Below are 24,880 nucleotides of genomic sequence, written 5' to 3' on the forward strand. Positions count from 1 at the left end.
TAAAGCCATAGCAGTAAGAGGTGTTATCTGGCTGCCTAAGGCCAGCGTTGGTCTCGGCACACCTATGGACTTGACCACTTCGCTTTCAGAAATAGGTGGAGCTGTTGAAGCCCAGGACCTTGCCAACTCTAATGGGTTCCTTGACATTTAAAAGCTAAGAGGCCGTGAGTTCATAGGGACGAGGAGTGGTCATACATTAGAATGCAGTCAGGGCGGATGAGACGCCCGGAGGAGGACTTTGTCTTCATATGTTACTGAGCAAATGCGAAGTTGCAGGCAGTGTCCCACTAAGGCTTTCCTAGGGCCACAGCAGAGACAGAGTCCCTGTCCTTGGGGAGCGTACACGTGTGGGAGGAAGTGGGCAAGGCAAGCCAGCCTGTGGCCGTGCCCGGCACCCTGCAGTGCCGCAAAGGAAAGGCGGCAGGCACAGGGAGGTGAAGAGCGCTGCTTTAGGTGTGGGTACTGGGGAGGGTCTCACACAGCTGGTGGTGGGTCCCCCGAGACCCGAACGAGGTTCAGAGAGAGCTGTGTGGTCGCCTGGGAAGCGCGTTCCGGGTAGAGGGAGTATCTGGTCCCAAGGGCTGAGCTGCACCTGGAGGCCAGGAGGCTGTGTGCAGTGGTCCGTGGGGTTGGGGGGACTTTGCTCCCAATGTGGGTTTGGGCAGAGAGTGATGTGACGTGATGTAACTTTAGAAGGATCGATCTGGTGGTCGTGGGCACATGGGCTGCAGGGTAGGGGGCTTGTCGTCCGGAAGCAGGGACCAGGCAGAAGTGACGGCTGCGGGCCCGAGGTGACGGTGGCTTGCACAGGGTGGTAATGAAGTGACCCTAAGGGGCGGGCACCGGTGTGACGTGACGCCTGTCGCAGGCTTCTCTGAGCCACCGTCCCCAAGAAGGCGGGTTGAAGACTGACTCTTCTCTCCTCCCTCCCAGGTGCCGTGCTACGTGTTTGATGGGGAGCTCAAGAAGCACGACTTAGCCCCTCTGATCAGGATCGGCGGGGCCTACCTGGTGGACGACTCCGACCCGGAATCTTCTCTGTTCATCAACATTTGCAGAGACATAGGTCTGCGTCTTGGTGGGCGTGGGCGTGGGGGGGTGAAGGGTTGACCGGGAGGTTTCCCTGCCCTTGCCTTCCCACCCACGTTCACTGCCAGGACAGCCAGGTCCCTGGGAGGCCCTCGCAGAAAGCTTTGGTCCCCGCAGGTGTTCTCAGTGGCATCCCCCACCCCTGTGGATTCCCTGCAAACTGTTGGTTCGCGTGGTGTGTTGCTCTCTGCCAGACACTTTGGGTTTCAAGCAAATCTTCCTTCCAGTGAGATGGGGAGGTGGATTGATTGGGGGGTGGGGTGCTGAGGACGCTGGAGCGGAAGGGAGTCGGGGTTCCCGGGAGGCCAGGGGAGCTGGGTGGCTCGCCGGCTGCGTGTGCCCGAGTCCCTTGGCGCTGAGCTGCAGGCTGGGGACCAGGGAGAGTGCCGCCCAGAGCCTTTGGAGCACTTGGTCGTGACATGTATTTAGTTCTGGCGTGGCTTCTTGCCTGGCTTTCTCTGAAGGTACCAGAACTGGTGTGAGAAGCGTGGCTGTTTCTGCTACATCCATGGAAGGCTGTCCATGGCCTTCGTCTCGAAGGGGCCGTAAGAGGCCTCAGTGAGCTCATGCTTGTTCTGTCTGCGGCCCGGAGAGCCCAGCTTGACGTTCCTTCCAGGGCTGGGAATGGTTGGTTCTGCGGGCCAGGACCGGTCTTGCTGCTTCGCTGGCAGCGATTGTGACACCGGTGAACTTGGCTCATAATCAACCAATTAAAAAGTCACTGTGTTCTGTTTTACATACATGCTTGTTTCTCTCACAGTACATAGGAGCTCAGCCTTAGAAAAGTTTGTAAAACATTGAAAAAAATAAAGTCATTACACGAGGGGACTGCTGGGTAGTGGGCACATATTAGTGTACAGTTGTTCTTTAAAAACTGTACGTATGCATTATGTACCACTCTGCTTATTTCCACGTACATGGTTCACCAGGAGTGACCAGTGATCAGTTTAGATTTTGTGTGTCGGGCTCTCCAAGGACAGCTTTTATTACTCTTTGGAAGGAGGTAGATAGACAAACTCTTTGTCTTAAATGGGTCTGTAACTCAAATTTGAGTATAAAGTTGAAGAGTTGTGTAGATGATTGAATTCTGAAATAATATGCCGTTTTAGTTTAGAGAACATTTAGATTCCTGGTGTATTTAAAAAAAAATCATTTTGAGAATTATTTGAATTCACTGTATGTATTCTTTGAGTTTTTTTTTTCCTTTCCAATTTATTGGCAATTTGAGTTGAATTTCAATGACTTTGATTCATACTGGAGGTGCCCCAGTCTCTGCCCAGACATTCCCCAGCCCCAGGAAATTGCTCCAAGCCTCAGGCTGGGTTTGAAAGTGAGTTCCCAAACCTCGTGAACAGTTGGAGCGTTCCTGCTGCCTGTGGAACTCTGCCTGCTGGGGGGCACTTACTGGCATTTGACCTCCCCGTGCCTGAGCGGTCTGTTCCCTGCGCGCCCCTGAGGGCAGGGAGCCCCCAGCACAGCAGAAACTCCCTGCGGACAAAAAGGGGAGCGCAATTTCGGAATGCAGGCTTGAGACCTAAAGGCCCTTTTTTTCCATCATCTGGTGGCTCCTCACAGCAAACTGGAGAAGATACGGGAACCCCGCACGCCCCACCTTAGATGATAAGGCTTTAATTAAAGCCCAAGTTAGGTGATATTAACTCAGTTATTTCGAACCCCTGTGAAGTGCTGGACACCCATTTAGGCCCTGAGTTACTTGACCAAGGGAAGGGCCTGCTCTTCTGGAGCTTGTCCTGTGGAAGGAGCGGCATGAAAAGTAACCCCGTGCCGTGGAGGGTGTCACGTGTATCAGACGGTGTGATGATCTAAGTGGTCCCGCGTGAGGGGGTCGCAGCCAGCCGTCTGTCAGGTCTGGGCCTTGTCCTGGACCCCACTGGGTGTCCTTTACTGCTCCCCCACACCTGTGAGGCAGTTCGACCAAAGTTGTCGTGGAAGTAAGGGGCGGAGCTAAGGTTCTCTCTTGAACCTGCTCATCTCGACCCAAGTCCGTGGGGTACCTGCATTTAGTCTGTTTACAGATGGAAAGGGGGCGATGCTGAAGTTGGTTTGTCTCTAGGAGGAGGGGGGACATTCCTTAAGCCCAGCGAACATAATGACCCCTGTTTGCAGAGGGCCTCTTATGCCCCAGGTGCAGAGCGCGCGCCTTGCATTCTTTCTCCCACACCTGCCGCAGCCGTGCAGGTGGGGGTGCTCCCTTCGTTCCTTAACGTTCAGACGGGTCACTGGCTGCCCGAGGTCTCAGAATGGAATGTGGTCCTGCCCCTTTTTTCTTTCTGAATTTCTACCTTATGTTACTTATGGAGACTTTGAAAAATCTGATCATTTTTTTAAAAGGACCCTGGGCCTAAGGTTACATGTCATTGCCACTCCCGATGCATAGTTGATGAGTGTCCTCTGTTAATGTCTTACAGACTCACTACGGGACTCTAGTCCCCAGCTACGTACCTGTCCCGCGGGCACCGCCGCCTGCCTGGTGCAAAGGGGCCAGACCTTCGATGTCGGCCAGCCCAAGGAGCGGCTGAAGTTGGTCAGCAAGGACAGGTCAGTGTGCAGCTGGTGTTTCTGTCACCCCCAGCAGGCACTCCAGTGTGTTGCAAGATGGTGCGGCAGCATGACGGCTCCTCACATGCTTGCAAAATCACTAGTCATCGCTCTGAGTCACCTAGGCTGGTGCGGTGACTTCTAGTCACTTGTCTCTCAGAGCTGTGAAAATGTGTGTCAGGGTCCAGCCGTACATGTATTGCTTCATGGGACAGCTGCCTGAAGATGTGTCCTGACCCTGGACATGGCAGGTCACCTGTGAAGTCGATTGTGTGTGTGTGTTTATTTGTACTTTATTGGCAACGTCCTGGCGGGCGAGAGGCAGGAAGGGCAGTGTGCTGGCCGCCTGCCAGGACACCGAGCCTGCTTCCTGGTGGGGCCCCGGCCCCCGAGCTCCAGGGCAGGGCGCTTTGTTCCTCGTGAGAAGACGTGCTGGTTACACATGTTCCTCTCCTGCCTTAGTGTCTGACTTGGCAGAGCGGTGCTTTTCTCCAGCCAGCGGTCCACGCGTGACCACGGCCTGAACGCGGATCAGGAATCTTGACAGTCTCCCGGTTACAGGGCCTTGGATGGGCGCCTGGTGGGTGCTCTGGTCCGGAGCTAGTGGCACGTCAGCGCTGCAGTCATAGGTCACCCACGGAAAACACCTGAAACTACAGTGGGAGGTTTCTGTGTCCGGGTTAGGGTGCCAGGTCTGCCGTTCACAAAGGACCACAGGCGGGGCAGCTGTAGCAGCAACACCTTTACTTGCTCTCAGCTCTGGAGGCCAGAAGTCCAAGGAGTCGGCAGGGTCAGCTGCTCCCGTGGCCGCTCTCCTTGGCCTGTCGGTGGCTGTCCTCTCCTGTGTCCCCACACGGTCTTCCTCGCGCCTGTGTGAATCCTAATCTCCTCTCACGAGGACACCAGCCATGTCTGATGAGGGCCCGCCTGTGATCTTACCCCTCCTTAGCCACCTCCTTAAGGGTCTCACCAGGAAATACCATCATGTGCTGCAGTGTTGGGGTCAGGGCTTCAACATGAATTGGGGGGGGTGGGGTGGGCGCAGACATAATTCAGCCCATGAGCGACAGACGGGTGATTTTTCATACTGGGAGGACTTTGTATAACGTGGGTATTGACGGAGGCCAAGCTCGTCTGCAGAGAAGAGGCGGGCTGTGTGTGTGCCGCGGGCCTGCGGCCGGCCCGCCGGGAGCCCTGCAGCGTCCCAGGCCCTTCCCGCTGGCCCGCGGGCTCCCGGCCTTCAGGTTAACAAAAGGTTTCTGGCCCGCACTCAGAAGCTGTCGTTGGGAGAGGAAGTGGCCGTGCAGTCTGTGACCTGCTCAGCTGTGCTTGTTTTGTTTTGCTGGAGTATTTATAATTTTTTTGTTCTACGCAAACCACTTTTCTTAGTATTTGAATTTACTCATCGTTTATTTCCTTCTTTAAAGAAAATAGCACTTATTTGAAGTTTACTTTTAAATGGTTACTTTTTTCAAATGGAAATAAATTAAGGTGTTGTGTCCTGTGTGTGGCTTCTTTTACATTTTAATCTTTCTTCTCCTCCCATGTCCCCAAATGAATGCTCAGGGCACCAGATAAATTTGAACGCCATTGACACATCTGTAACCCTCTGTTCTCTCTCTGTGTCATCCAGGCTTGTCCTGACGTACGTCACAGAAGGGAAACCAGACTTCTGTGAGGGTCACAGCCCGGCAGTGACCATCACGTTTGTCTGCCCATCACAGCGCAGGGAGGTGAGTGGCTTGTCTTCCGTGATTTCCCAGCACAGCATGGGCTGCGGGGCTGGTTGCAGGTACCGAGCGACAAGGGCAGCCCGGGAAGACGTGCTTCCTGGGGTGGACTGGGCCGTGCAGGAGGCTCCCGGGAGAACAGCTCACTCTCTACTTTTTCTCAGCCACCACGGGGGGCTCTGGATGTTCTTGGAGGACGACGTTTTGTTCTCGGGTTGCGGGAGGTGATTTCAAGTGGTTCATGGACAGCCTGTCAGAACTTTCATAGTGAATGCTGATTTGAGTGGATATTTGAAAAACCCTCCGCACAACCCTAAACCCTGCTTTCCCGGCTGTCGTTTTAGGGGGAAGCGAGGTACAAGTAGCTAATGGGTTTACAGAAACGTGGTTCAGAAACGGCAAGGCCAGATGGTACGCAGGCCCTACAGAAATCGTGCGGGCCTGCGACAGACGTTTGGGGGTCCCAGTGGAGGAGAGCCACGGCCAGGGCGGGGCCCCCCGCAGGCTTCCAGCGGAGGTTGCACCCCCCCCCTCCCTGCCGGCCTTCCCCTCCTGAGCTGCCAGCAGCTTGATCCCTCTGTCCTCTGGCTGTTTACGCAGTTTAACACAGCTGTAAACTCCTTGCGGGTAGGGACGGTCTGGGCTGTCCTTGGCCGGTGCCCAGCGGTGTTGCACGCACGTGTGGTGGTGAAGCGTTTTAGCAGATGTGGGTGCTGACGGGAGGGAGACAGCCCCCGGAGAGGAAGGGCAGGGCTTTCCTCTGGTTTCTTTCTCTCCTCCTAGCAGCATGAACTAGGAGCGGAATGCTTTCTCTAGGGAACTGTACCGCCCCTCCCCCCGAACAAATGTGGAGGTCGCTCTGGTTTCGAGCTGGCCGCTGGCCTGCTTTGTGCGCTGGGATATGGGGACAAAAGTTGAGTCCGGGGCAGCTTTCCACGTCATGGCCCCGCACTCCCAGGGTCTGTGGTGGCAGCTCACTGCAGACCTGAGTGGCTCACCGTCCGTTCTGACTGGGATGTTGAGGAAAGCGGATCTATACTTTCCATCTGTACCTACACACGGGAACGGCCATCTTTGCAGCCTGACACGGCGTCCTCCGCCGGCAGGGCTTCCCTCTCTCGTTTGCTCTACGCTCAGAATCCTCTGACAGACCCGCGGTGGAGAGGAGGGGGCTGCTCTCCCTGGGCTGCGAGGCCCTACGTGGTGTCAGTACAAGGGGGGCTGGGGGGCTGACAGCAGAGGCTACGTTTGCAGCTTAACCGTTCCCCGGGCGGAACCGGGGTTCCATGCGGCCCCTCCATACTTGAAGGTTTATTTAAGCATTCGTGCTGTTGCATTGAGTACTTCTAGGAGCCGATATTTTAGCCAAGATTGTTCTTGTCACATGAGTCTTTTAAAAAAAGCCTTAGTGAATGTACACACTGTAGATTTCACCTCTTTTAAGTGCAAGTGAACAGTCATTAGTGTGTTCACAGAATTGTCCAACGATTGCCCCCGTCCGAGGCTTGAGCATTCCCATCACCCACAAAAGAAACCTTGTGCGGCCCCCCGCCCTGGCAGCCACACGGCCGCGTCCTGTCTCTGCGGCCTCGCCTTTTCTGGACGTCTTGTGTAAGGGACCCGCACACGGAGTGGCCTTGTGCCCGACCTCGCCTCTGGCGCTTGGCAGCCCAGCCCCGTCCGCCCAACTTCCTGAGCCGAGTGGTTACGGCACCGGTTTGAGTCAGACAGACGGAGCCGGACTTGCCGCTCCACGGCCTGTTTGTCACGTGACCTGTGTTTGCAAACTCAGCACGGAGGACTTGTGCCTGGCACGTCGCAGGCGCTGGGTAAACATTTGCAGAGTGACGGTGTCAGAACCGGCACAGCGAAGCCTGATACTAAAGGCAGTCCCACGTTTCTCCAGCGGCAGCGTAGGCGACACTGCCCTCTGGGGACCAGTGACCTCATAGCATCGTCGTCCTGCTCACGCCGCAGGCTCCTGTGGGAGCAGGGCTCTCTCTGCCAGGGGGGTCCAGGGTGGTGGTCGGGGCTGTGCTTCCCCCGGGCAGGGGCAGATTACAGGGGAGGAGAGTCCGGTACCCCCTCGACCATCTCAGGAAAGGGGCTCAGGACCCTCTGCCCAGATGTCACATGCACGGCGGTTCCCACTCAGCCCTGGGGGCTGCCTGGCCCAGGCTCCACCGCACTTCTGATAGGAAGGTGTGAACGGCCCGCACGCCCTTTGCGGGCCGCGGCTGCTCGCCAGGATCGTGGGCGTTGAGTTCGGAGCGGGCTCCCTGGCTGAGCGCGTGTGTGACTGAAAGTGACCGGAACTGTCGGCGAGTGATCGGAGTCAAATAATCGAAATACGTTAAGGGCAATTAGAATTCAAAACAGAAACAGAAAAATGTGAAAACCCAATAGCTTCCTTTTAAGCTTGTCAGAAGCATGGAAAACCTGCATTTCAGCTGCGTTTTCAAAATTTAATTTTGGACCTTTGGAACTGTTCCTGATAGGGCACCATTCCCAAGCTCACGGCGAAATCCAACTGCCGCTACGAGGTGGAGTGGGTCACCGAGTACGCCTGCCACCGTGACTACCTGGAGAGCAGCAACTGCTCTCTGAGCAATGAGCAGCATGATGTTGCCGTGGACCTGCAGCCTCTCAGGCTGGACAGAGGTGAGCCCCGCGGGCCGCGTTAACCCCTGCGCCCTGGGCGGGGGCGTCAGAAAGAAATTAAGGTGGAGTGAAGTCATGCTGTTAACTTTCTAAACACTTAGGAATGTGACAGAGCCTCTTCTCTTTGTTCCCTTTCCTTTAGGTCATTACTATTCCGCAGATGGAAAGGAGTATATTTTTTATTTGAATATCTGTGGAGAAATTGAAGCAGACCCAAAGGTCTGTAATGGGAAACAGGCTGCGGTTTGCCAGGCAAAAAAGCCGGATTTCACTCAAGTCAAAGTGGCAGGAAAATTCCACAATCAGACTCTTCGGTGTGTAAACAGCCTTTCTGTACTTTTCAAGTGCATTGTGCCCGTTCTTGTAAAACATCAGTGACGTCCCCGTCCTCTTCCTCCTCCGCTCTCCCTCACGCACAGAAGCCGGCGAGGACGGCATTCCTCCGGTTCGGCTTAGGCATGGTGCCTTTGTCACTAAACAGTTGGATGTTTTTCCTGGCTTGACAATAAGACGGCTTCTGTTAAATCTGTTTGCTTTACAACCCATTGTTTGGAAGGAACTGTATTGTAGGAGAGTTACTTAATTAGTTTACAGTTGATGTGGCTTTTGCATTTTAAAATTTGTCTTCCTGAGCTTTCATTTTTCTCTGGCACTTTGGGCATCTGCAGTGCCGTTAGCATGACTTAAACCTTGTAAACAGCTGAGAGGACGCGTGTAGTGCCGTTGCCCTGACCCCTCACTTAGCGGTTATCGTCACATAAGCACCGTGAAGACGGAGTTCTCTGAAAGGAAGGGCTGTCCCGGGTCCCTCCGCTTCGACCGTGTGCGTGGCAGCTGCCGTGCGCTTCTTGGCCTTTATTTGTCTTGTACGAAATCCAGAAGGGAGAGCCGAGGAGCCTTCGTGCTCCCAGCAAAACCTGCAGGCTTGCTCGCAGCCACCGTTACTTTGAAGCGACAGGACGCCCAGCCTGCACGTTGGCAGCCCGTTTCCTTTAGACGTCTCCCCGCTGGCGGGCGCGCGCCGTGCGGTGTCAGTGACGATCGGTGGGCGGGATGCGAAGGGCTCAGGGTAGAAACGTTTAAAAAGGCCCGTGTCCGCCTCGGTTCTGCCCAACATGCGTGTGTGTGCGTTCCCGAACCCCAGGTACTCCGACGGAGACCTCACCCTGATCTACTCCGGAGGCGATGCGTGCAGCTCGGGCTTCCAGCGCATGAGCGTCATCAACTTCGAGTGCAACGAGACGGCGGGTGAGTGGGCCGGGGCGCCGCGGGGGCCGGGGGGGTGCAACGCTGAACGGAGCAGACGGCCTTCTTTGGGTGCCCCCCCCCCCCCCACCGTCCCCAGACGAGGCAGGGGTGCCCAGCCGGCGACACACTTCCTGTTTCCATCTTCCTCCGCACTCTGTTTGTTTTGGGAGTGGGCCCAGCCCTGGGCCCGCGCTGGGAGGGGTTTCTGTCTTGAATCCCGGCTCCCACCAAAGCCCGAGCAGGCCCAGCAAGATGGGTGTGCCCTCCAGCTTTGGGGGGTCACAGACACCACTTGGCTTTCACAAAGGAAGCTTCAAGGGGACCCTTTAAGGTGGTGGCCCGGCGGCAGAGGCTGGCGTTTGGTTTTTCTGAGCGATTAGGAGAAGCTTCCCTGAAGTCACTGTGGCCCTGGCGTGTCAGAAAGGCATGCTGCTCTCCGAATCTTGAAGGTCCTGGACCTGGTGACGGGATCCATCGTCATTAGGGAGCTGTCCTGTCTGTTGACCTCCAGGTGGTGACCCCGAGCGTCCCGCCGGCCGGGTCCCGCCCTCCCCGTACAGCGGCCCAATCACACGGGGTTGCCGTACCCACAGGGTCTTCCTGCCCTGCGTGCAGCTTGCTTTGACCCTCTGGTCACGGGCACGTTTCAGCATGGTTCACTGCAGGGTCCGGGAGAGGCAGCTGTGCGTGGTGGGGCCCAGGCTCTGGGCGTGTGTGTCTGGGGTGGGAAAGGGGGTCAGGAGAGCTTGTGATTGGGGCCGAGCGCCGGGCAGCTGCCTGGAGAGTAGACGGACAGGCCTTCAGCCCAGATGCCTGCTTCCTCCTGCTGCCCCCTCCGCCCGTGGTGCCCGCGGCTCCGTTTTGCCCGTGGCTCTGTGTCGCCCGGCAGCCTCCTCACTCCCCCGTGTGCTTCAGGCTTGCCCTGGAGCCCGTGGGCTGGCCCTCGTGTAACTCCCATGTTCTCGGCAGAGCCATTCAACACATGCTTTGTTAGGGCCTGTGAGACCCGTGGCTGCTCTGGTGACCGAGCTATCCAGGCACTCATGGACGAGAAGCAGAGAGAGAAGGACACTTGGTACTGTCGTGCAGGGTGGTGTGGGCCAGCCCAGAGCTATTGGGAAGTGCTGTCACCCAGAACTTGCCAGGAGGGGGGCACTGGGGCCGGGGTCTGGGAAGCCCCGGCATTGAGGCAGCTAGGGGGAGCGGGGTAGCTGTGGGCAGAAGGGACAGATAGCTCCGGCCAAGGCATGAGTTTGGGCCGCCAGGGGCAGGGCCAGGATAGGGATTATCTACAACGAAGCTAACGGTGACCCTAGAGAGGAGAGTGGAGCCACCTTGTGAAACTCTTGTATGTCCTGTGAAGGAGCTGACGTGACCTAGAAATGAGTGTGAAGTCTCAGGGACTTTCAGCAGCCCGTGACATGACTGTGACGTGGGTGTGGCCTTTGGCTGCATCTTCCATCTGGTTTGAATGTCCTTCCTCAGATTCTCTTGTTTTCCATTGTCCTCTCCTCTTCCAGGATTTTAGGAGACCCTCTGTGAAGTACACCCCTGCTCCTCTGGGTTCCCATCCCTGGGAAAGGCAGCCTGCTGCTTACCTGGGTCCCCAGGCTTTCAGGTCCCTGCCCTGCCCTTCCTCAGCTGGGCCTCTTGGACTCCCCACTGGCTGGGCTGCTCTGCTCTGGGGGGACTCCGGTGACCCAAGTCTCCCTGCCTGGTCATTACCTCTTGGCCCTGCTCTGTTCTGGGACTTGTACACATGACTTGGCTGACATCTCTCTGAGTGCGCTGATCTCATTTGGGCACGCTGGGAACGGAGGCTCACGGTCCAAAAAGGTCCCAGCAGACGAGGGGGATGTTTGAGAGAGGCCTCCAGCCAGGGACTCACAAGGAAGGGGTGTGGTCCTCCAGGCCAGAGGAGCTGAGGCGTGAAGAAACACTGAAGGCCGTTTTTGTTTTCCTCTTTTACTTTTTATGAAAAAAAATTTCAAACATACCAGTAGAAAGAACATCACAATGAAGATTTCTGTCCCTGCCGCTCAGATTTAGCAGTGATTCACGTTTTACCACATTTGCTTCATAGAGACCACACGTCACCGACGGGGCATAATGTCTCCTGCCAACTCTGGTTTGACGAAATTAACAATGCCCGTACACCATAAACTCGGTGCCTCGCTGGGCTCTTCTCACTATGATGGGGTCAGGGAGACCAGACTGAGAGAAGTGTTGTGTGTGTGAGGGATTCTGAGCCTGCTCTCGTCTGGACTTGGACTGTAAACTATTTAAGGTCCCTCTCAGCTCTGGGGCTCAGTCCTTCAAACTCTGGAGCAGGCTGTATGTACTGTAAACTTATTTCATTATTACTTTGTCCAAATTTAAATTTGCAGTTTTTAGAGGAAATCCTTTGGTGGATTCCGTGTTTATTGGATAAATGTACTCATGTCTTCTTGCATGTGAACAGGTATTGGCTGTGTATATAATGTGGTTTATAATTTAACTTGGATCTTCAGTAATTATTTATGGTTCTCAATCTACGGTTCATATATTTCAAGACAAAATGTTTATAAATTTCCCTTTAAGCCGTAATATCTTTTTAACTATTTGTTTCAATACCTTATATCTAGTTTTCTGTAACATAAGACCTTATTATTGTCAGATAAAGGCATTAGTTCATTTTAGGGGGAAGAGTAACTTATTGGATAGGCAAGTAAGAAGCACTAAGTGGCTCGTCGCAGGCAAGGTTTCTTCCCCTGCATTCCGTTTAGGCCATTGGAGGGGCTGGAGCTGGGGGCTCCGTTCCCGGTGACCCCTCAGGGCCCTTTCTGCCTGTGTTCCCATGGGCTGCTGCTGTCTGTAAGCTTGGCCTCCGAGGCCTTTGCAGAAGGGGAGCAGCGGTTCTTTCTCATGGGCCGGCCTCCAAGGCAGGAAGGCTGGAAACGCAGCTTGGCTGGGAGCCCAGAGGGACAGTTAAACCAGGGGTGAGTAGGTGGCACTGTCTTTGCCCCAGAGGGATGGAGGGGTGGATGCTGCCGCCCCTCAGCCAGAGAGCCCCGGGGTGCCCCTGGGAGAACCCACTTCTCTTTCAGCTGGCCACGGACTTCACATCCTGGGAAGCCACGCAAGTGACACGCTGGGAATGAGCCGTGGAGGCGGGGGAGCCAGGGTGGCGCTTTGAGGACTGCGTGATTGGCAGAGAGAGGGTGGAAAGCTAACATTCATCCTGCTGACGGATGGAAACGCTGGGCCCCTGGAACAGTGGTCCTGAAGGCAAAGCCTGCTGTGTCTCCAAATAAACCAATGTGGTCTGGTAGAGGGGCGGTGTGGGCTTCCTAGTCTCCTGCATTTGTTGGAGGAATTAAATAAGAAGACAGATAAGACGCACCCCACGGGTGATAAAATGGACTCTCCCCACAAACCTTAGGAAGTTTCAGATGCAGAACCTGCTCCGCGGTAGGGATGGGTGCTGGAACCGTCCGTAGTCTTACGCAATCATTTGTCAGCTCATCTGGTGAAAGACAAACACAGCAAATGCTTCAAGTTTGCAGAAAGAGAGATCTTTTCCAAAGAGCGAAATAAGATGCCAGTAGGAGTCAACCGTCTGAACCATGTGGGTGGGCAAAGGGGCAAGTGAGCTTCGCGCCCCTTCACCCCGGCGGGGGCTGCAGTGGTCCTAGCCGGCCGATGGGTGCTGGGTTGGCGGGAGGGGCGCTGGGAGCACCGCTCCTTCAAGAGAACGGCGGAGGGGGCGGTGGGAAAGGAAGCCAGAGCCCGCAGTCGTGTAAGGAAGGGTTGCCTTGTACCGAGGAGCCTGGCTCCGGGGCCAGACCATCTGGATTTGATTTCTGGCTCCTCTGCTTTCTAGCTATGAAACCAAAGGCAAATTATTTAGCCACCCTAAATCTACTAAGTGGGGCTAAAATTGTACGTGTGCCACAGGGTTTTTAGGTTGAAATGTGCCAGTTTTTGGAAAGCACTTAAACCCGAGCCTGTTTTCCTAGTCCGCCCCTGTGCGGCACCGAGGTGCTTGCTTGCCTGGTGCCTGGCTCGGCCTGTGCTCGGCACAGGGTATTCTAATTACGGTGTTTATATGCCTAATAGAACTCGCAATGGAAACAGTCTTTGCCCTTCGTAGAAAATATTGTTTCTCTTTCCTGGAGAACACTGCACTTCAGGGCACTAAAGCTCAAGAGAGGCGGTCCCGGGGGAGGGCCGGGAGAACTGTTGCACCGAGGGGAAGGGTGCAGCTGCGTTAGCCGTCACCCGTCACCCGTCACCCGTCACCCGTCACCCGTCACCCGCTTGGAAAGCCGAGGAGAGAGGATTTCTAGTAAGGGGGAAGGTCAAAGCTTGCTGAACCCCAGGCTTCACGGATTCGGGGAGGGACCCAGGGTGAGCTGGCTTTCTGAGCAGAGCTGAACTGTTGGGGATCACACATGAGAACCCCGTGGGGCTCCCTTGAGGCAGTGGGCCAGGAGACCGTTGATTTGAATGGGGCATTAGAGACACAGGTACCGATGAGGTCCAGGGAACGGAGGACGCTGGCGCCTTCTGGAGGCGTGCCTGACTTGGCGAGGTTAGGTGGCCCTCGGCTCGGCACACTTCCGTTGGGAGTGACTAGAAATGGTCGCTCTCACGTTCATTTTCAGGACGAGCCTGGGGAACTGGGCTTGTTCGCGGTGACGTCATTCAGCCGGTAGCACTCCTGGGACGGGAGCTCTGGCCTCTGCGTGCCTGCCGGTGACTCTGGTCTGCCCCAGCGTGGTGGGCAGCTCACCACAGTCTGGGCAGCAGAGCCCTGCCCGGGGCTCCCCCCGTCCTTGTTAGCGCTCACGACATGTCCCCCACGGAGGGTGTTGTAACGCCCTTCAGTCTTACCGAGACCATCTGCCAGGGTGAAAGGGACACACAGGCTGCCTCTGAGGGACTTGGGGGTACCTGAACCTCAGCAGGAGCCGCTCTGACTGCAGGCCTTCGGGACTGGAGTTGGTCTCACTGCCCGTGTGGCGTCGGCGTCCTGCTTGCTGCTGCTTCCCTGCTCCTCGGACATTCCTGGTTGGGCCACATGAGGGAGTGTTTTGTTCTCCCTTTTCGGATTGCACAGGTAATGACGGGAGAGGAACCCCCATATTCACCGGGGAGGTGGACTGCACCTACTTCTTCCTGTGGAGCACGAAGTACGCCTGCGTGACAGAGAAGGAGAGTCTCCTGTGCGGCGTCGCCGACGGGAAGAAGCGCTACGACCTGTCGGCTCTGGCCCGGCACTCAGGTACGGCTCCCGCGCCTGCCCCGGCTCCTGCGCAGGTCTCGCCTCCTTCCCCACCAGTACTCTTGGAAATGCTGTTGCTGCTTCCTTTGTCAGCTAATTGTAGCCCGATCTTTCCCTCCCTAATCATGGAGCGACATGCCTGGGTCCCGGGTTCGGTCCTCGGTTAGGGCACATGCCTGGGTTGCGGGTTTGGTCCCTGGTCAGGACCCATGTGAGGGGCAGCCGACGAGATGTTTCTCTCCCCTCTTCTCTCCCCTCTTCCGCTCTTCCTCCCTCCCTCCTCCTCTCTCCTTCCCTTGTCCCCTCTCTCCCCCTCCCTCCCCCTTTCCCCCCTCCCTCCCCCTCTCCCTCCCTCCCCCGCTCTCTCCCTCCCAGCTCTCCCCCTCCCTCCCTTCCTGCTTTCTCCCCCCCCTTCCCCGTCTTCCTCCTCCCCGCCCCACCCTCTCCCCCTCCCTGCCCGCCCCGCTCTCCCTCCCTTCCCCTGTCTCTGAAAAGAAATAAAATGACACCAAGTCAGGAGGCAGAATGTCTGGGTTTGAGGCCGGCATCACCGCTTGCTTTGCGGGGGACTTTGAGCTGTTCTTCCCAACTGCCTACTGTGTGCCAGGCCACGTGCTGTGTCACTAGGAACTATTTTTTGTTTTAAATTAGACTCTTGTTGCTAAGTAAGTAGATCTTACAAGCTCCCATCACATGCATACATGCTTGTACCTCTGTGTGGTGATGGGTGTTAACTCAGTGCATTGTGATGGTCATTTTGCAGTACATAGAGCAAGCTACTGTGTGCTACGCCTAAAACAAATAGTGTTATAGGTCAGTTATATCTGAATTTAGAAAATTTAAAAATAAATTGAAAGTAGGCAGGATCCCCACCACACAGGTGGACCGTCGGCTCTGAGGGTGAGAGTCCTTGGGGGGGCTGGGGGGCCGGGTGGGTTCCTGCCTTGGACCCCGTGGTGCCCACTGTCCTGCTGCCTCTTCTCCGGTGTCTGCAGTGGGACCAGCATCCCCGCCCCAGCCCGGGAGACAGCGGGGACACTGAAAGGAGACCGGGCGTGGGAGCCCCGGGATCCCCTGCAGCGCGCAGGCGCAGTGTGCGGTGGGCCCTGCCGCCGGGCCGGCCCCGGGGAAGGCTCGCTGAGCGAGGCAGATGCCTGATGGGTGTTTGTTGCGTGCAGGCATGGGCTGCGTGCTGGGGACCCTGTGGCCTGGCCCGTGCCCACGGGCCTGGTGGTCTAGCGGGGGGCAGAGCAGACGGCAGGATGAGGGTGGGGCTCCAAGGGGTAACTGGACCTCCTCGGGGAAAGTTCTAGTTTTATCTCTTGTGCTGCCCTGGGATTCAGTCCGTGCAGGAGCCCGCTGTGTCTGTGAGGCGGGGATCACACCCACGACCGAGAGCGAGTTGCCTGAAGTCACAGTTCCCGGCTGTGACAGGAACTCCTGTCCTGAGCCCCGTCTGGTCTAGATCAAGAGAGGAATTCCTCCTTGGGGGAGTGCTCGTGAGCTTCCTTGGAGCCCAGGGCCGTGGACCTAGCCGGAGAGTTCTTTGTTGGGCCTTGTACTCTGGGACCCTTTCGGTGTCTGGGCGCGGCACCCCCGGTGATTCTGTGTGTTTCCAAAGAGACTGGGTTTCTGCAGAGGGAGAAGGGCTCACACCCCTGATCGGAGACCCCGTGGAGGACAGGTGTGGCCGTGCCCAGCCGTGTCACTTGGGCGAGCTGCCTGCCTTTTCCAGGCCCCAGTTTCCCTGCAGTAAACTGGGTGGTGGCATTAGGTCCTGCTATCTAACCTTTTTTATAAAAACGCAACTGCAAGACACAGCCCGGGGGCTGGGCCTGGGGGGGAGGAGGAAGTGTGTCCTTCCTTAGGCAACGGCCACCCCTGCCCTGGCTGTTTTCGGAGCGTGTGCCCCCAGGGGACTACAGACACGGTGGTGAGAGCTGAAATCCTCTCTTCTCATGACAAGTCCTCCTGGAGGATGGCCTCATAGCCCGCCCCACTCTCACCCAGACTCTCCTACCGTGTTTGTCTGGTTTGCTTGCGCGGTCATCACGCATCCCTCCAGGTTAGTGACTCTGGATGGCGTCTGCCAACGTGATTGGAGCAGCACCTTCGACACCCAGTCTCCAGTCTGAGCGGAACATCTCATGTCGAAAGCCCTTTTTTTTTCTTCTTTAAAGATTTTATTTATTTTTAGAGAGAGGGGAAGGGAGGGAGGGAGAGAGGGAGAGAGAGAGACATCGATGTGCGAGAGAAACATTGATCGGTTGCGTCTTGCACGCTCCCGGACTGGGGACCGAACCCGCTACCCAGGCCTGTGCCCTGACTGGGAATCATACCAGCGACCTTCTGCTTTGTGGGACAGTGCCCAGTGCACCGAGCCACACCGGCCAGGGCCTGATGCCCTTCTTCAGACAGCTGTAACTCATTCCCCCGGCCACTGTTCAAGGGCAGGTCGGCCTTTCGGGACGGCCCTTTGCTTTGCTGGCCTGCTCTCAGCACTCGGCCTGCTGTGGAGGGTGATCTGTTTCTGTTCAGATGTGACTGGTTCATGAGCTGTTGGAGTGTGGGGACCGCACACCTCCTGTGTGTGCATCCCTGGGGGCCCTGAGGTGGCAGGTGCCCACAAGCTGGGAGGCCTGCTGGGAGGCTGACGGAGGGTGTGGCCCTGAAGCCAGGCCGGCGTCGCATTTGCTGTTCTGGTCTCTGATTGCACTGTCTGTCCCCCGTAATGCCTGCTCTTCTGAGGAGGCATGGGGCCGGCTCATTTCTGTCCCCGTAAATGAGAAGCCCGAGCCTCTCGGGCATTGGCTGTGCCCGTCACCTGCCCGGTCCAGAACCGCGAGTGCCCGAGGCTCAGCAGCCACGTGCTGGGTGAGCTTTGGGCTTTTCCCTTCCACTGACTCATCATTTATGCCGTGACTCAGAGAAACCATCACAGCCTTCGGCTAAAAGAGAGTTTTTTATTTGTATTTTTTTATTAAACAGAATCGGAACAGAATTGGGAAGCCGTGGATGGCACCCAGAAAGGAACCGAGAAGCATTTCTTCATGAACATCTGCCACAGACTGCTGCGGGAAGGCAAGGCGAGGGGCTGCCCCGAGGACGCGGCCGCGTGCTTCGTGGGTGAGTCTGCGCGCTGTGAGTGCCTCGTTTGGGGACGGAACCGTCTCCCTGGGGTTTGGCTCAGCCTCGCTCTCTGTGTCCCCCAGATGAGGGGGGCGGTAAAGAGAACAGTCACGACTCAGTGGTCAGGAATACCGGGTGCCGTCTGCGATGGAGAACGGGGGTGCGGCGGAAGTTGGCCACAGCCTTCAGATGTGGGAGAATGGAGAGCACTCTGTGGGGAAATACTGGGTTATGAATAGCATTGTTAGTATTTGCGTAAAACTGGTTCTGATGTTTTAAAAATTGTATGCTGCCTGGGGTTGTTCAGAAGTCACCGTGTAAGGCGACGGGAATCCAGTGTTGCAGGCTTTGTCCTGTAGCTTCCTTCTGCTGTGGTCGTGTTGGGCTGGAGCCATCGTGCGGGGACGGCTCAGTTTGATGTATACACATAGCCTGTTGTCACTTAAGACTCGTGTTGAAATGATGGCGGGGAGAGTAGTTCGGATCTGTTACAAGCCTGGAATAAGGCGTGGTAAACGGGGGTGGGTTTCAGGAATTACCCCACCGCTCAGAACCGGTGCTGCGTCTTCCCGAGCAGGTCCAGGCACGGCCGTGCTTTGACTTAAGAAGGACGTGGCACAAAGTTTCAGAACTTCATAGTAAAAAGCAAGTGAACCAAGAATGAAGGGGTCCCTTTCTTGGCTTGCTGAACAGGTTTAGTTGCTTTCTGTTTTGTTCTCGGGACAAACTAGCCTTTGTGCTTCTAAAAGACCCGTGACTCGTGTCTCGGAGGAGCTGAGGCCCCCAGAACAGGGAGCGGTGTCACTTCAGGGGCGGGAGGACACGCGTGCTTGCCTTTCTGCCCGGGAGGACCTGGTCTTTCTCGCACTGCCCTGCTAAGCCTGGAGGCGGCTGCCACCTCCTGGCCAAACTTGTCACTCAAGAAACTCTCACCGACCATCTGGGCCAGGCCAGGCCAGGCCGGCCCGCTGAGCGAGAGACCTGGCTCCACAGCTGGGTCCTGGCCGATTTTTGGTGCCTCTTTGTGCCGCTATCATTTTAAATCATGTCCTCTGTTTTTTTCCCCCTTTCTTTTTTCCAGATAAGAATGAAATTAAAAGTCTGGGCAAATTCCTTTCTTCTCCCACGAAACAGAAAGGAAATATTGTGCTCTCTTACTCGGATGGCGATGCTTGTGGTGATAACAAGAAAATAAGAACTAATATAACCCTCGTGTGCCAGCCAGGTAAACATGTTAAAAAAGGAAAGAAAAAGAAGAAATGGGCTCGTGGCTTTTGCTAGCGGTGTTCCTACACTCTCCCTTCCTCTGCTTCTCGTGGCCACGGCTGAGCTGATGCGGTTAAAGGGGCTGCCGGGATGTCAGGCTGCGGGGTCTGTAGTGGCGGTCAGTTGGACTTGACCCCTTCTCCTGCCCCAAACCAGTCTAGAAATGGAGAAACCATATTGCCTCTGAGGACGTGGCTTGGTAATTTTTCTAAGGTGTTATGCTCTGAGTGCGGCTTCCTCTTCCTTAGGATCACGCGCCTGCTAAACTTCTCCGGGGGCAGGAAACCGCGGGTGGTTTAACATACAGAGCTCTTCTTCCCTTTATTTACCTTGTTTTGCAGGGTCAGACCTGTGTTCCCACGTTTTTACGTTCCTCAAAGTGTAGTGTTTTGCGAACACGTGGTTTCACAGTTCCAGGTGTAATTTTTAGGGACTTCCTTGCTGATGATGTCGGTCATGGCCAGGTTGTACCGTTTTCCAGCAGTGTCCTCACTGTTGGGTTAGCAGTGTGTTTCCAATGTCACTAACCGGCCACCGACATACCCTCTTTAGCTCCTGTATTTTCTTCGGATAAATTCTCAGCTGTGCAAGAAGGTCAGGGGCTAGGGCATTTTCTTTTCTTGCGTGTTTTTTATAAAAAGCTTACAGCACAGGACACATACTATAAAATTCGTATTTTTTTTAGATATTGTAGTAAAAAACATGTAACGTGAAACCCCCCGTTTTCAGCATCTTACCTGCACAGTCTGGTGGCATTAAGTACATGGAGGCTGTTGGGCGGGCCTCACCACCGTCTGCCCTGGAATGCTTCCTCTTCCCAGACGGACACTGTCCCCAGCCAATGCTGACCCCCGCCCCCCGCCCCCCGCCCGGCAGCCGCCCCGCTGCCCCTGTCCGTAGCTTTCCCGCCGTGGGGACCGCGTGCGTGTGGACGCATGCAGTGTTTGTAGGACGGTTTGTAGAACGTGGGGAGGTTTCGGAGGAGCGGCCGGTGACGGCTCCCGCCTCCCTGCCGACAGGAGATCTGGAGAGCGCGCCGGTGCTGCGGGCCTCCGGGGAGGACGGCTGCCTCTACGAGTTCGAGTGGCACACGGCTGCCGCCTGCGTGCTGTCGAGGACCGAGGGCGACAACTGCACCGTTTTCGACGCCCAGGCAGGTGTGTGTCGGCGCAGCGCCTGGTCGGGACGTGTCGCCGGGCCTGCTGGGGCTCCGGCTTTGATCCTCACCCGAGGACATGCTCATTGATTTCAGAGAGGGGAGGAGGAGAAAGGGCGAGAAATAGCTCCGTGAGAGACACATCGACGGGTGCTTCGTGCACGGGCCGGGGCCGGGGCCTGAACCTGCAACCCAGGCCTGTGCCCTGACCAGGAATTGAACCTGTGACGTTTTGGTTTATGCGATGATGCTCCAACCCACTGAGCCACACCAGCCACAGCCTGCTTAGGCTTTTTAAAAAAAATACTTCCTACCTGCGTTTTAGAGATAATCTGCTTGAAAAGGGTACTCATACTGTTGAAACAAAATTTGGAGAATCTGAAGTTTGAGGCTTGAGATCGTGGAAAACCTGCCTTAAATTCACGGTGGCAGTAGGTTTTCTGAATGCGAAACCTTGGGGGCCACGAGGGAGTAAGTCACGTTGGAAAGGGCGTTTCACGCAGATTTCTGGCCGAGTAACCCCGCTCAGGGAGACTTCACGAAGGCCGTGTGTGCCGCCCGCCCCGCATTGGGGGCGCTGCTTGCTTATCTGACCGGCAGCTCTGGGCTGGAATAGAATTTTGGGTAAATGGTGGAAAATGGTCGTGGGTGCCGCTCCAGGGGACGTGTCAGGAGCGGGTTCTGGGGGCCGAGGGGAAGAGCCTCCCGTCTGCTTCTGGCCGCCCTCCGGGAGACCCCTTGAGCACATCCCCACCTGCGACTGCGGGCGGAGGTCGCTGTGCTGGGCGGGGGTCTGACTGCCCTTCCACCCTGGGCTTCCTGTCCCTCCTCTGCAGGGTTTTCTTTCGACCTGTCGCCTCTCACAAAGAAGGACGGCTATAAGGTCGAGACCGACAAATACGACTTTTACATCAACGTGTGCGCGGCGCTGGCGGGGAGCCCCTGCCGGGCAGGCTCGGGGGCCTGCCAGGTGTCCAAAAGGCAAGTCGCTGAGCTCAGCTGTGGGCTCCTTGGGTGTCCCGTGTAGCAGCCGTCTTAGGAGCAGGTGTGTTCCCTGCTCACACTGCGGCTTGGCCGTAAGCCTCCAACACCGAGAACGCGTAGCTTACTGACCCGAGGGTGCTGGGCGCGCCACTTCCCAGAGAAGACGCTGCGCACCCTCGGAAGAGAATTGGCTCACACAGTGCTGTGCTCTGTGCAGCTGGCTCTTCTCGGTTGTTAGAGGGTTACGGACGTCGCTTCATTCGCTAGTGCAGGTGACGTGAGTTGTACCTTCCACCAGCTGCAGGTTTGGATTCCAGAGTTGGGGCGGGGTGGCCTGCGCACCCTCCCTGGGTTGACAGGTCCTGCCCCGGGATCAAGGTGGTCTGCGGCCCCTGGTCCTGGTCACTCACAGCTGCTTGTCCACCCTGTGCATCAGCCCTCCCTCCAGGGCCACAGCCTTGCAGGGCATCTGGTCTTGGTGTCTTTTCTGAGAGACGTTTGCTTGTTTTTAGTGACAACAAGGTGTGGAACTTGGGACTGAGTAATGCTAAACTTTCGTATTACGATGGGATGGTCCAGCTGAACTACAGAAACGGGACGCCCTATAATAACGACAAGCACACCCCAAGGACGGCGCTGATCACCTTCCTCTGTGACCGAGACGCCGGAGTGGGTGTCCCCGAATACCAGGTAGGCATGTGTCATGTGGGCGCATGTGCGCTGCACCCGACGCTGGGGTGGGGGAGGTGCCTGTCTTGTGAGGGCAGGAGGAGAGAAGGAAGTGGTTACGACAGGGCCAGCGGCTTCTCGGGAGGGAGACAGTTTCTCACCGCAGGTGAGGTATGAGGTGGGGTGTCCCTGCGGACAAACCATCAAGTTGCCTGGCTCCCTGAGACACATACGCATGCCTGCCTGCTGTGGCCCTTTATTTAGAAGCAGAACTATTATTAATCTGGTTTCCTGGCCAGGTTACCACCTCTTGAGATTTGATTCCATTTGCTAGGTCCCGTAGGCAGTTCCCATTTTCTGTGCTGTGGATTTCGTGGGCTGTGCTGCTTCATGAGAGTCCACAGACTTGTGGGATTTGGGTACAAAACCCCGAAAGCGTTAGAACCATCCCTTGTTCCCACTTAACAGAGGCTAGATTTCTAGCTTAGTATTTTTCCTGGACACTTCCTTTTAATGAAATGAGGTGGGCAAAGTAAACTTTCTTTCTAACAGTGCTTATAGAAAATTATCCGTCATTTTGTTTGTTTGTTTTGTGATGCCGGCTTTGCGTAATATATATCGCTCTTCCCCTTGACCATCCCTCCCCGTTTCTCCTCGTCACGTAATTAGGAGGAAGAGAATTCGGCCTACAACTTCCGGTGGTACACCAGCTACGCCTGCCCAGAGGAGCCCATGGAGTGCGTGGTGACCGACCCCTCCACCAATGAGCAGTACGATCTCTCCAGGTGAGGCAATGTCAGCCTGCCCTTGGCCCTGGCCCGGGCCCAGGAAGTGCTGAGGTCATTGAGGCCTTGCTGGGGTGCACGGGACTGAGCCATTGACGGGGAGTCCAGTTAGTTCTGGGGTTCAGGACCAAGCAGAATGAATTCTAACAGTGGTCCGGTAGCCTTTGTGGTATAAACTGGTTTTTGCCACGAAGCCCCAGTCTTCCGCGGCATCATGGAATCGGGGACTGTCAGTGCGGAGGTGTGGGGCAGCTCCAGGCGTGCTGGGGTCCGAGTGTAGCAGAAGGCGAGCGTGCCCCTGGGTGTCACGCGTCGCGCCGCGCCAGTCTCTGTAATTGATTGGGAGGGCGTGTTGTGTTCTGTGTTCCTCTGACTACTCTACTTAGAAATGAATTGTCAAACTGTGGGCTTCAAAGGCCTTCGTTTCGCTTTGATGTTTCAGGCTGGCCAAGTGGGAGGGCGGCCACGAAGGGAACTGGTACGCCTTAGATAGCGCGGGGGAGCACAGCACGTGGCGGAAGTACTACATCAACGTGTGCCGGCCTCTGAACCCGGTGCCGGGCTGCGACCGGTACGCGGGCGCGTGCCAGATGAGATACATCAACAGGCAGGTGAGTCTGCCCGCTGGTCACCTGGTGCTCTCGGGGCACCAGCCTCAGCGGGAGGGTGTGGGTGTTCCGGGGCTCCCAGAGCAAGGCCAGGCTGGCTGCTGCAGCAGGGGCCTCCGAGTGGGGAGGGCGCCTTGCGTGGGTGTGATTGTGTGTGGTCCTTGTTCCCATTTGAGCCCTAAACGAACCTTGGTGACAGTAGCTTCCGGTCACAGTGCTGGGCAGAGGAAGCTCCTGGCCGTGTCTGGCTGGCCTGAATTCAGAAGTGAGTTTGAGTGGCCAGCAGACATCTGTTAAGGATAGTTTTTGCTTCCAGAAGCTCTTGCTTCTGGCTAAGTAGGGAGAGTCGCTAGACTCAGGCATGTGCCTCGCCTGGGCACTGGTTGCCCTTTGCCGCCGGGCGAGTGCGGCCTCTGCCAGCGCTTGGCGTGTTTCCTCGTGCTCTCACGGTGAGTCTCCAAGGTGGATGCGTGCTTCTTTAAAAACAGCACACGGGGCGTCCTGCGTGTGTGTGCGTGTACCTACGTGTGCACGCTGAGGGGTGTGGGGTGGGGGCAGTGGGCTCAGTCCCCTGTCAGTGCTGATATTCATGGGTTCCGTGTTGCGGATCCGTCTCCTTGCTGACGTACGTTACCCCAAACCAGTGCCCTTGGCTCTTTCACAGCCACTCAGGATGTGGGCACGGGGGCCCTACGGCACATCCTCCCTGAGGTGGGGCAAGAGGATGCTCTGCATCCTTGCCTCTTTCCTTCCCAGACGACCAGAGGATGGGACGTGACAGGGCAGGGCAGTGGGGCCAGGAGTGCTGGTCCCAGGCAGGGTGGACAGCGTTTGAGTCCCTCCTTTGATGCTTGTTAGCAGGATGGCCTTGGACAAGTCACCGTGCCTGACCCTCATTTTCCCGTTGTAAAGTAAGAGCAATAGAATTGATGGGCGTGAGTGGTTTTGAGGCTTTAAGATCATGTTCCGAGTGGGATCTGTGTACATAGAGGTACATGTTACCCGTGTGTAAGCATGCACGTCCTCTGTTCAGTAGCGCAGCGTTTGTGGCGCCTTTATGGACTAGACTGCGGTGAACGACGGGAATCCGCTGCATTAGTGGTGAAGTCAGGGAACCTCACGGACACGCTTGTTTGCAGGGGTCGTTTACCGAAACAGTCTCCGTGAGTAACCTGGGAGTTGCCAAGATGGGCCCCTTGGTGGAGGACAGGGGCAGCCTGCTGTTGGAGTACACGGACGGCTCGCCCTGCACCACCAGCGACGGGAAGCAGACCACCTACACCACCAGGATGCACCTCATCTGCTCCAGGGGCAGCCTGGTAAGGCGCCGGCCGCCCGGGCCTGGGGCTGCTCCGCGGCTCTGAGCGGAGACAGACGCGTCTGGAGACGTGTGGGGGCCAGGAGCGCGGGCAGGGCCTATGCTCCTGACGCATAAGCCTGTTTCCGTGCGGCCGGTGTGTGACCCCCGCCGGACGGTGCTGGGTAGACAGGCCCATCCTGCCGGTTAGTTCTTGTGAGTTGGTGGCCGGGGGTCACGGCAGCAGCACAGGTTCCGCCCTCACAGGTCATAGTGAGGAAGCTGAGGCTCGCTTCAGCGGGGACCCACGGACGGGCAGGGAGGGACCTGTGTGTCATTCATCACGCAGACAGGACTGGGAAGTGAGGGCCGGAGCGGCTGGGAGTCCCTGAGCCGGGGCAGAACAGAAAACGCCCGCGCAGAAGTGCTTCGG

The 24,880-nt window shown here is 56.5% G+C and overlaps 1 protein-coding gene across 1 annotated transcript in view; it reads left to right on the forward strand.

The window, feature by feature from the left end:
• The window catches only part of IGF2R (insulin like growth factor 2 receptor), a 94,598-nt gene that overhangs the window by 33,538 nt on the left and 36,180 nt on the right, over nucleotides 1–24,880 (forward strand). The window contains exons 5-19 of the mRNA XM_090280052.1: nucleotides 934–1,066; nucleotides 3,519–3,648; nucleotides 5,282–5,381; nucleotides 7,877–8,039; nucleotides 8,182–8,353; nucleotides 9,184–9,287; nucleotides 14,389–14,553; nucleotides 17,542–17,679; nucleotides 18,764–18,907; nucleotides 19,968–20,105; nucleotides 20,941–21,085; nucleotides 21,601–21,778; nucleotides 22,427–22,542; nucleotides 22,985–23,153; nucleotides 24,290–24,469. Coding sequence (XP_090136178.1) covers nucleotides 934–1,066; nucleotides 3,519–3,648; nucleotides 5,282–5,381; nucleotides 7,877–8,039; nucleotides 8,182–8,353; nucleotides 9,184–9,287; nucleotides 14,389–14,553; nucleotides 17,542–17,679; nucleotides 18,764–18,907; nucleotides 19,968–20,105; nucleotides 20,941–21,085; nucleotides 21,601–21,778; nucleotides 22,427–22,542; nucleotides 22,985–23,153; nucleotides 24,290–24,469 — 2,175 coding nt within the window. The remainder of the gene's footprint in view (nucleotides 1–933; nucleotides 1,067–3,518; nucleotides 3,649–5,281; nucleotides 5,382–7,876; nucleotides 8,040–8,181; nucleotides 8,354–9,183; nucleotides 9,288–14,388; nucleotides 14,554–17,541; nucleotides 17,680–18,763; nucleotides 18,908–19,967; nucleotides 20,106–20,940; nucleotides 21,086–21,600; nucleotides 21,779–22,426; nucleotides 22,543–22,984; nucleotides 23,154–24,289; nucleotides 24,470–24,880) is intronic.

The sequence above is a fragment of the Furipterus horrens genome, unplaced genomic scaffold (genome assembly GCF_987537825.1).
Source record: "Furipterus horrens unplaced genomic scaffold, mFurHor1.1.pri manual_scaffold_6, whole genome shotgun sequence".
Lineage (NCBI taxonomy): Eukaryota > Metazoa > Chordata > Mammalia > Chiroptera > Furipteridae > Furipterus > Furipterus horrens.